At 37.4% G+C, this 11,650-nt stretch overlaps 1 protein-coding gene and 1 long non-coding RNA gene across 2 annotated transcripts in view; one reads left to right on the forward strand and one right to left on the reverse strand.

Annotated features, from left to right (window-relative positions):
- Nucleotides 1-9,675: 9,675 nt before the first annotated feature.
- On the reverse strand, nt 9,676-10,218 carry LOC117626064. The gene is made up of 2 exons (XR_004585485.1): nt 10,014-10,218; nt 9,676-9,830 (listed from the first exon to the last, which is right to left on the reverse strand). It is a non-coding gene; the product is annotated as an uncharacterized LOC117626064 (long non-coding RNA).
- Nucleotides 10,219-11,054: 836 nt separating this feature from the next.
- Nucleotides 11,055-11,650, forward strand: part of LOC117626328 (protein PYRICULARIA ORYZAE RESISTANCE 21-like) — a 10,952-nt gene continuing 10,356 nt past the window's right edge. Inside the window, exons 1-3 of the mRNA XM_034357999.1 lie at nt 11,055-11,242; nt 11,358-11,439; nt 11,534-11,632. Coding sequence (XP_034213890.1) covers nt 11,225-11,242; nt 11,358-11,439; nt 11,534-11,632 — 199 coding nt within the window. The 5' untranslated portion in view covers nt 11,055-11,224. The remainder of the gene's footprint in view (nt 11,243-11,357; nt 11,440-11,533; nt 11,633-11,650) is intronic.

Here is an 11,650-nt window from a genome sequence, read left to right on the forward strand (position 1 = left end):
ATGTCAAAATCATTTACATAAATGTAGAGAATTCAATAAAAAGAACACTCAAACTTTCAAACAACATACACAAGTGGCTCCTAGTTCATATTGAGTACATATTGAATGATATAATCACTAAGTTATTTGATTTCATACTTGGATGAATTAGACAATTGTTGAGACCCAAAAAATTCACGGTTGGCCCGAATAAATTATTGGCCCAAAGCGACGCTCTATTAAGAAAAGATGTGAAGAGAAGTGCACAAAAATTCATCACATGCGAGTTACAGTTCACGTGCCACGCTATAAAAAAAAAAAATTGTCATGCTAGGAGTTGAGATAAAATATGCATGAGTTACGAACCCATGCTAAAATTGAACATCGCAACCCTTCCCAAGGATGATAAAATAAACAAAACATGCCAAGTGACATACCAGGCCAAGCATGAAATCGTATTTCACACACGACCACGCTACAAGCCTAAGTGGGCCCAAGCCACTCAAATGCCCAGGGCTTGCTTGAGCGGGTTGTGGTATGGATGGTAATGAATCAACATGGGGCCCATTGATGGGCCGAGAAATGGAAGGTCTAGGGTTGCTTGGGAGCCTTGAGACTCAAGCCCGTTTCTTAAGCCCAAACATGTGGGTGAGCACAAGAGAGAAAAAATAGCCCAATAGCCCAAGCAAAATTGCCCATTGACACAACCAAAAGCCCAATGTTTAACAAAAATAACCCACTTGCTCAAGGAGCCACCTGGGCCCATACAAAATCCCAAAATAAGCCACAAAAAACCTCAGCCCTTTGCTGGAAAATAGAAGCCACGTAGAGAAAGTCTGTAGGATCATTGAACAAAGCTGCTGGGAGGTTCTAGCACGTGGAGGGAGCAAGTTTCAAAGCCAAAACATCCAAGGAACCAGGGGGTATTAGCAAAGAGAAAAAAGCACCCTTCGAACCAGCATATATATCCCAGCTCCTTTCCGCAAAAGACTTAGCCATGGAAAAAAAAGAAGAAAGCGATAAAAGAGATGGCTGGGAATGGAAGTCTCCCATAGAGACAGCTGCGGGAAAAGGAGGCCATGAGCTCCAAACTCTGATCTGGTGCAAATATGCAGAATGGATTTCATCAAAAAAGGAAAAGTCAAGGAAGGAGATGAGAAAGGAAGGGAAAAGCTTGGCCAAAATGGGTAGAAACCATTAAGATTTCTTGGGAAGTGATGGTTTCCAGCGGCTATAAAATGAGGTCTCTTCCACCCAACAAAACTCAACAAAAAAGCCTACACCTAGAGAGCAAGCTTTCTCTCTAACTTGCAAAAATCCAGCAATTTCGTGCACTGTTCACCCTCTACTCATAGCAAATAGGAATTCCTCCTATCCTATCTCCTGGAATGCACTACTCACAGACAGTGTGAGCAAAACACAGGGATAAATGGCTTATCATTTATGCCCTTCACCCTCTACTCTCTTCCATAACTAAATTGCCGCAAAACTTTTTTTGTATTGTATCTCTTTTGTCCCCTCCGAACACTAAATCCAACTCTCGTAGCATAATTGTTGTAGAGATTATAAGCTTCCTCTTCAGTGGACACAACCCTTCCAAGCAAATCTTCATCAATATTTTCTACACGGTTAACAATCATTAGATCTTTTTCTCTTATGTTTTCTTCGTCACTTTCAACATCAATGAATACTGCCCACAACATCATCTTATTAAACATAGAAATAATAATAATAATAAATATATATATATATATAAAAGAAGAACAAACTGTATAACCTGCAACTAGGCTTGGGCTAGGTTTGGGTTGGTTTGGTTTTGGGCTCAACCTGAACACCGAACCATAGGTTTCGATTTGGTTATTTTGAAAACCGAAACCAAACCATAATTGATGAAAATTGACCACTTTAGTTAACCGGACTTGGTGGTTTGGTTTGGTTTGGTTCGGTTTCAGTTTTTTGGCTTTCTTAGAGAGAGAGAGAGAGAGAGAGAGAGAGAGAGAGAGAGAGAGAGGGAGAGATGGAGAAGAAGAAGAAGAAGAAGAAGAAAAAGAAAAGAGAGAGAGAAGAAGAAGAAGAAGAATGAAAAAAGAAGAAGAGGGAGACAGGGAGAGGGAGTGAAGACAGACATAAGAAGAAGGAGAAAAAAAAAATAGAGAGAGAGGGACTGATGAAGACAACACAAACGGAGAGATTGAGAGAGATGAAAAAGAAAAGATTGAAACTATGTATTATATATATATATTTCTTATAATAATATTTTTTTAATATCTTCGGATTTGTTTGGTTAAACCGTGGTTTTGAATATTGCAAACCGTACACCAAACCATATATTTCGGTTTGGTTTGGATTCAAACTGATGACCAAAAAAAATTGAAAAAAAACCAAACCAACCCCAACCATCGGTTTGATTTGGGCGGTTTGACCTGGTTACCAGTTTGAATGCCTAGCCCTACCTGCAACAATCGAAGAAAAAAAAAACTGCAGCAATAGACTAAAAAAAAAAACTACAGCAATTGACAAATAAAAGTACTATTGCATAACACAGATCAAGGATGGTTGTTTACCTCTATCCATAGCTGCAAAAGTCGTCCTTTTTTCCAGAATAGTGGGGCTTGGGGTTTGTTTTTTTATTTCTTAAAATAAAAACAAAAAAGAAAAAAAAGTTGATATTTTTTGTAAAGTCAAAGATGGATCCCAAAATGGTAGAGCCCACTACCTAATTGATTGAAGAACATCATAATGAAAGTATTGTGGAAGTGGAATCCATGTCATTGCATATTCATAGGAAGCCAACAGAATTTGCATATAAGTGGGCTTCCTCCTTTGTTGTAGACGATAGAAATGAATAAAATGAAAAACATCAGATTTCTATGCTTTCTCTATCTCAATTCCCTCTCCAATTTCTCTTTAGTTTACAACACGTTATCAGCACGAATTCGCTTTCAAAAATACCAGCTGAATTATCGGATGAATTCCATCTGCTTTAATACATTTCTTTCTCAAATTTCCAGCAATCAACCTCTTAACTGTAGCAGAGAGTATAGCCCTCTCTAAAACATGTCTACAAACATAGAGGAAGAAGAAAAGGCCACAAACCGATCAAGCAAAGGCATTCTGCGCAGCACTCAGACATGGAGGAATTGGATGAAAAACCCTCCTACGCCTTGGAACAGTTCATAACTGTTGGCAGAACTTTCGGTTCACTGTTGACCAAAACCGGTTTGAAGCTGAGTCTATGGAGAAGTCATAATAGCTGGAGTCCAGCTCAGTGGGTGTTACCTGGGCTACGAGATTGCTGTATTCAAGCAGGTTTCTGGAACATAGTTTTTGTCAAAGATCTGTAAGTCAGATCAGTCAAGTGGAAGCAGTGGGTCTGAGGAAAAAAGATAAGTCCTCTGTTTTTCTTTATCCTATTTTATTTTTAATATTATATAATTATATTGATCATAAAAAGTAAGTAAAGGTGTACAGGAGGAGCTTGTGCAGGTTCATCTTCATCCATTTTATTTACGAAATTATGGAGCAGACAAACGTGAAGGCAGACTAGCACTATGGTTTGTCTCAACTTTTCTAGTTACATATATTAATGTAATAATATTATATTGTTTCCTATTTCCTCTAGTTTTGACTGGAATTCTACCGAAAAAAAAGGAGGCAATTCCAGTTGACAGCATATATATTATTTGAGCGTGGTGTTGCTAAGAACCCATAAATAATTGTCGGTTTCACCCTCTTATATTTTTAGTGGTGGCTTTATCCCCATATTTATTTTATTTACTGTATGGTGTAGATTTATTACCCATACAACAGTATCTATTTAAAAGGGTGGCGCGAGTTTATCATCTATGCCTATACTTTTATTTAAATGTATGGAGCAGAATTAATGCACATACAAGCACGTTTACTTTATCGCACATTTACTTTTACTTAAAGTATGATGTGGAATTAACCCTCATACTTTATGAATTTACTTTACCACACATTTAATTTTATTTAAGGTATGGTGCGGGATTAACGTCCATACAACAAGCAATTTAATTTATGAATTTATTTTACCGCACATTTACATTTATTTAAAGTATGGTGCGGGTTTATCGTCCATACCAGTAATTTATTTACCAGTAATTTATTTACAAGCAATTTATTTTATGGATTAATTGTGTGGTATGATGAGTTTTTATAGTATGCAAATCAGGACCAGAAGTTCCTTGATCCTCATCATACAATTACATCAGGACCTGAAGATCCTTGATGATGATAATGATATGAGAGCTGGCAGTCTCTCCGGTACTATACTTGTAAACAAGAGATCGGACTTGAAGATCCTTGATCCTTGATCCTTGACATGTAAATAAGGACCTAGAGTTCCTTGATGATGTAACAGTACCGTATTGGTTAAAAGTGCCGTACACATGAATAATAACTGTACTGGCAAATGTACTGTACACATGAATAGATATGTATTCATGACTTGATGAATAGTACTATATACATGAATAGTGACGTATGCATAAATATTAACCATTTTGGGTAAACCGTCACTATATACAAAAGGGAACCTGCAGTTCCTTAAACTCATGGATGAGCAATTAAATGAGATGCCAGAAGTTCCTCAAAATATGGACAATTATGTAAGGACTTGAAGTCCCGAAATATGTACAAAAAATTGTAAAAATGTCCATACCATGAGAATATGTGATTTTGGCCCGAAGTTCAAAATCTAAGGGGATTGAATATCCATACCATGAGAATATGTGATTTTGGCCCGAAGTTCAAAATCTAAGGGGATTGAATATCCATACCATGAGAATATGTGATTTTGGCCTGAAGTTCAAAATCTAACAATGTTGAGAACCTAAAGTTCCAACAGTTAAATGGACAACCCTTGAGGTATTATTGCAAATTGTGGTACACCACATATTTCTTTGGCATAAGAGAATGATGAATTTAATAAAGTTCGATTTTGTTATAATCGACACCTCAAGGAAGAAATATATTTTGTGAATCCGGTTGTTAAGAATACACCGCGAAATGGATAATATCAATATAAACCTCAAATGATGAATTGAGGCTCCCCACATATTTTATTATATCTGGGCCGGAAGCCCATGGATCCAAATATATGAGAGATCCTGAACTTGAAGTTGTGGGTATATAGTAGTTAATGCTCTTCACTACTATATTGTGATATTAGCGTGGCTTTTACTCAATCCATATTTCATGTCCATTTGAAAAGGGCGAATAAATTCTGAGTTTGTGTTTAGCCCGGGCCAGAAGTTACGGGCTCACATGCGTTGAAATATGAAATTTGGGAGAGTCGATGTGGTTATTTGAACCTATAAGGCACAAGGTTCCAAACCGTCATTTTGAAAAGACGTAAAAACCACAGGTGCAAGTTTAAGAATGTGCGCAATTATTATAACAGGAAAGGAGCATATAACAGATAGATTTTTTCCACCTGCAATGAAGGTGCAGGCCCTGTAAAATCTATAAAATTACATTATGTTCTGGAAGCCTCTGAAGGAAGAGGACGGCGCCTCTTAAGCTTAGCCATGAGCCTCTCGTGGTCTCCCAAAATTCTTTCATTGGAGACCTGCAGCATGTCTAGCCTTCTCAGTGTATCAACGGAGTACGAACTCACCAATTTCAACAAGGCATTATTCTCTCCTTTAAGTTTCTCAACCTCCTGTTGAGACTCATGAAGCATTCTTTGAAGAGACGAATTTTCAGTTGTTAGCTTCTGAACCTCGTTTGCTCTAGCACGCAAACGATCAGCCATGTTAGAAACAGAAGCAGCACTCTGAATGCTAGAAGCCATTGAGTCATCAATAGCCTCTTCCTCAGACCTCCCTGTTAACAACATTTCATCCATTGGAGTAATGAAATTCCTAGCTACTATGACAGCAGTAGCATCATTCATCATCACAGAATCATTAACTGTGAGATGACGATTTTGGGATACAAAGGATGGACGCCAAACTTTGGCGTCATTGGTTGTTGTGGGAGCATCATTTAAATTGAAATAATTTGGGCAGGAAGAAGAGGAAGCCATTTTAAGAAGGTTTCGAAGAAAGTCTTAGAAAAACTAAAGTTTCAGAAAATGAAGGAAGTTGAGTTGAAACGCAGTTGCTCCAATCAAGTTTTGCAAAGGCAATATCTATAGACGAAAATGTGGCAACATTTCCAGGATCCCAATATCTTCTCTGATCCCCATATTATCTTTTTCTTTCCCAGATTCCAAAACTTCACGCGGCCTCTAATAATGCCTGTCGGCACTTTCGGCGTTTTCAAGTATTATTTTCGTCAAAGCCGATCTTGCTTTACGGATTTCACGGAGCTATTTTTTCAAAAGTACCCCGAGAATCTCGCAATTTTCCTATGGTTAATTTGAAATTCACCGGTTCTACCTATTCCTCTTATTTGTGTATAAATGTGTTACTAACGAAATTTTCTTTGCAGAAGACATCCAGTTTTCTCCATACCTAGTGATGCGATATCTACTTGTTTTTCTTATCAGTGAGCACTCAATATGCCCGAGAAGCAAGACTATCTCTGATCATCCATTCAGAAAGCGAGACTATCCCTGATCACGTTTTCGCTACATCAGGGAACTGTGAAGGCGACCTTATGCTCTAATCTCCTGAGGTCCTTCTAGACTAGGAGAAATGAGAGCTTGTTGTCTGCTCCCACCAGCTTCCTTCCTTGATTGCTTACCTTACCTTGCAATCAATATCACAATTTTTGTATCTTTTTTTCTTTTTATAACTCTCTGTTCATAAGGGATTTTATTTCTTTAGAATGAACATCCGAAGAAAGAATCCATGCGGTGATCCTAACTCTGAGGGTTATTTGTTTTTTGACAGAGAGAAGAATTGTGATTTTTGCTCTTGCAGGATATAACTAGATCATCAAGCACTACATTATATTTACTGGGCCGATACGAGCTTGAATGATACTTGAGAAAAGTTTCTCCCACCTAAGGATGTAAGCAATACTTGTGTTATTTTATGCTTATATACTTATTTGATATTTTATCTTGAAAGGTAACCAAATGGGGAGATAAGTCCGTTCCAAAAGAATGGCTTGTATGTATCCATGAATTATTAACGCAAATTTTACAGATTGCAAGTTGGATACATTGATAATACACTGCACAGATTAAAGTCCCATAAGAACAAAATATGGGTATAGCAGTGATCAATATGATGCACGCCTGTTGCGTAGCAAATGATGTGGATTGAAGTCCCGAAAGGACAATCCTTTGACATGTCAATATTGATATTGTGCATGCCTAATGCGTAGCAAATTGTATGGGTTAAAGTCCCAGAAATTAATTGACATGTATGTATTAATCTGTGGCATGCCTGCAGCATGACAGATATATGAGTTCTAAATGTTCCAACTCCCTAAATGGAGATTATCCACGCCCTACTATAAAATAAGGCTCCATTGGAGGTTAAGATCCACATTCTCACATAATTCATCCTATAAGAGATGTCTGTTTAGAAAGAGACAATAAGAGCCCCTTGAGTGGCTTGGGTACCCAAAAGCAAAGAAATGCTTATAATTGATGCATGCGCATGCACATGAGAATGGTGGGATCATGAATTGATGAATGACAATTTTTTTATTTGGAGTAGCTACTCAAATCATCAATGGGCAATTGGAACCACGGGATGCGTTGATTGGAACCACATTCTATTATTAAATGTCGACAATATCATTGGCCAAAAATGGAAAAGAGGCAATTCCATTACATATGAGAATGAACGTGAAGGAACAAACCCATAGTAGGAACCCTAAAAGATGTTAACCCTGAAAGTTATACCTGGGTGTTCGGAATAAAAAAGGAATATACTCAATTTATATGACACAATGTTTCTGATAGAAACAAGGAATGTTGAGGTTCTCCTTATTTACAAATACAATCGTGCCTTCTTATTGCACATTTATGGAGACCAACATGTTATCTTTAAGGGTTATTAAATGCACGGAGCATATCGCCAGAAGCGATTCCCTAAAGATGTATAAATAGCTGGGTTAAAGCTATATAATGTGTCATAAAGTTTAATCCCTTTAAACAAAATCCTTGAAAGGATTGAAATTGCATAAAGCAAGTCCCTGAATGACCTGTGCCCCTCTATACTCAATGTTAATGTACATAAATTGCCTCAGTGAGTATATTGATTATAATATGTTTGCAAACACATTAAAGTTTTTCAAGAGTTCCAGAAATATTTGTCTCGACTGAAAGATCAAGCATTATACTAAGAAAGTATTGAAGCATTTTTATGAGGATTATCCGTTGGACACTTTAAGAATTTTTATATGGTCGTTTACTGGAACAAAGTTAGTCATGAAGTTTTCAGGGGGAGATATTCATCAGGGGGGCATGGTATTAATAAAGACCTTCTTACACTGTACTCTTTTTCCTTCATCAGGTTTTTTATCCCACTGGGTTTTTCCTGATAAGGTTTTAACGAGGCAGTGTCGCTCAAGATTGACTCACAGAAGCAGTGTCAACTATGATATTCAGAAAGATGATCAACAGTATGGCTTAAAGATATTTTGCCAAGCATCAGGGGGAGCGTGCTATCAATAAAGATCTTCAAACACTGTACTCTTTTTCCTTCGTCCAGGTTTTTATCCCACTGAATTTTTCATGGCAATGTTTTAACGAGGCAGTGTCGCACGCGTGTTGATATACACAGAATTTTTATGTTACACCTGGTTATGTACTCTTTTTCCCTTCGACCACTTTTTTTTGTCCCACTGGGTTTTTACTGGCAATGTTTTAACGAGGCATATTCCATACCATTTGTGGTCTCCAAGGGGGAGTGTTGTAAAGTCAAAGATGGATCCCAAAATGGTAGAGCCCACTACCTAATTGATTGAAGAACATCATAATGAAAGTATTGTGGAAGTGGAATCCATGTCATTGCATATTCACAGGAAGCCAACAGAATTTGCATATAAGTAGGCTTCCTCCTTTGTTGTAGACGATAGAAATGAATAAAATGAAAAACATCAGATTTCTATGCTTTCTCTATCTCAATTCCCTCTCCAATTTCTCTTTAGTTTACAACAATATTCTCTTTTTTAAAAGACATCCACGCTGCATATCATTATGCAATTGATGCGTACTACCACCTAACAGTGCCACGTGATAGTACTGTACTATTGTATAATTTCTCTTTCCTTCGTAGAATTATTGATGAGAATTGTCTGCACCAGAAAAGTTTGTGAGGCATGCATGGAACCTGCCTAATCTTTGTCCCCACTTCTTATGACTTGTTACAAACACCCTCTTTGCCTCTTTACTAGGTAGAAGAACTGGAGGAATCTCCACGTGGCATGTATGTACTTGAGAGACTTGACCATTATCATATATGTACTACCTTAGAAGATAATTTTACTTTGCTTTGAGGGTGTCTTTGAAATAATGTTGGCAGGAAGAGGCAGGCCAAACTGTCTGTAAGCACTCAATTATGATTAGATTAGGATGCAAATAACTCTATTTAATTTGTATGCGATTTACTCAAATATTAGGTAAATTATTCAAATGGTCCTCAAACTTGTATGCGATTTACATTTTGGTCCCTTAATTAAATTATTAGTCCAAATGGTACATAAACTCTATTTTAATCGCTCTATTGGTTCTACCGTTACATTCTGTCAATGTTACTATTAAATATGAGGGCAAATTGGTCATTTCGTTTGTTAAAAATAAATAAATATTGAAAAATGAAATAAAAACTCCCTCTCTTTCGTATGAGAGCAGACTGCAAAAATATACAAAGAGATATGAAGTCATCTAGTCGGAACATTCCTTTCTTCTTTTGATCAAAGCTCTGCACAATTAAGAGGAAAAAGAATTAGCTATATCAGCCTTATCAAACCATCTGCCATACAGCCTTTTGATTTCTTTTCCCAGGGGGGTGGTGAGTAAATCAAACATTCATCACAGCAGACCAGCGCACAACCAAAAGGATAATATTATTAGAGTCATTTTACGTAGAAAGCAGATGGTATACCTCACAGACTGTGTAGAAAGCGGGAGAGTCCAGCGAGAAACCAATTTTTACCAATGCCTGTCGCAATGGTTCAGCAATTGAGAATTCAGAAAAGAAATGAAAAATAAGAGAAAGGCCAGGGAGGAAAAACTAACAGACTTCCCATTACGATACCGTCAAAAGATATCTAAAGACACGAACTTCAATTTTTCATCCAAGAGTTAGATATTACCTCATCTCATAAAACCCTCCATCTCATAAACCACAAGACCCTTCTTCTTCTTCATGTCAGATACCAAAGGACCCGTCTTCTTCGTCTAATTTACCGACGCAGATAGCAGAAGATCCGTCTTTGTCATCGTTGACATTGCTCCAGATAACGGAAGAGACCAAAACACCAACCCAGATAACAAAGGACCCACCTTCTTCATCAATTTCGTCGACCCAGATGGTAAAGGACCCTTCTTCATCAAACCCTCCGAACCGGAACACAGTTGAGCTTGGTACGAGTCTTCAGTCGGATTCAGTTCCTCCTCGGCCAGAGTTGGTGGCATTTTGTGAGCGAATGGATGCAATAGGGTTGAGAAAGTATATGAATGAGACCTTGGATAACCGAAACACCATCCGGGCCGAGCTCTTGGGAGCTATACGGTACGCCAAGGACCCTGCTGCGATGGTTTTAGATGCAGGAGATTACTTTTATTATTTTTTCTCATTTTCTTCAATTATTTTCTAATTTTTTATTTATTTTAACCTTATTTTAGTTGTTAATTATGAAAAGTCGTATTTATCCTAAAATTTGGTTATGTTAAACAGAAAATTAGACGGTTGGATGAAATGAGCGATTAAAATTTATGTACTATTTGGATTAATAATTTAATTGAGGGACCAAAATATAAATTGCGTATAAGTTTAAGGACCATTTACCAAATAATATTGGGAAGTTGGAAAGTTCGGAGGGAGAATCAAAGCCAGCACATGCAAATACCCTCATATAACGACAGCTTCAATGATCATACCATGAAATGAAATCAACCTCCAATAACCACGTGTTCGCATCCCATTGGACCTTTGTGTACGAAATACATTGTGCTCACATCTTTCCACTCTTTCTTAGCAAGCACTTTCTCATAATTTATAAACTCATAATAAACATCTTGAATCAAATCAAATCTTGCTCCCGTGAGTTCCAGTCCCATTCAATCATTTCAGTTGAGGTTCAGATCTGAGACATGGCAGAAAAAGAAAAGGTTGGTAATTGGTCCAGGAGCAGCAGCCATCTTGATTCTTGTATATAATATTATTATTTGTTTGTTTTTCTGAAATTCTTAATTGTAGTTTGCTTATTGTCCCCTAATTGTACAGGAGACGATAATGGTGCTGAAGGTGGACCTTCAGTGTCACAAATGCTATAAGAAGGTCAAAAAAGTTCTCTGCAAATTCCCTCGTGAGTCTCTCTATCTTTTCCTTTGTATAACTCCCTCCATGTAATTAAACTGAGTAAATGTGTGTGTTGTGGAATTGGATTTTGTGAACAAGAGAAATACAAGACCAGATATACGACGAGAAGCAAAACCAGGTGGTCATCAAAGTGGTATGCTGTAGTCCAGAGAAGATAAGGGACAGGATACGCTGCAAAGGTGGGGGAGCCATCAAGT

This window comes from Prunus dulcis, chromosome 4, assembly GCF_902201215.1.
Source record: "Prunus dulcis chromosome 4, ALMONDv2, whole genome shotgun sequence".
In the NCBI taxonomy this organism is placed as follows: domain Eukaryota; kingdom Viridiplantae; phylum Streptophyta; class Magnoliopsida; order Rosales; family Rosaceae; genus Prunus; species Prunus dulcis.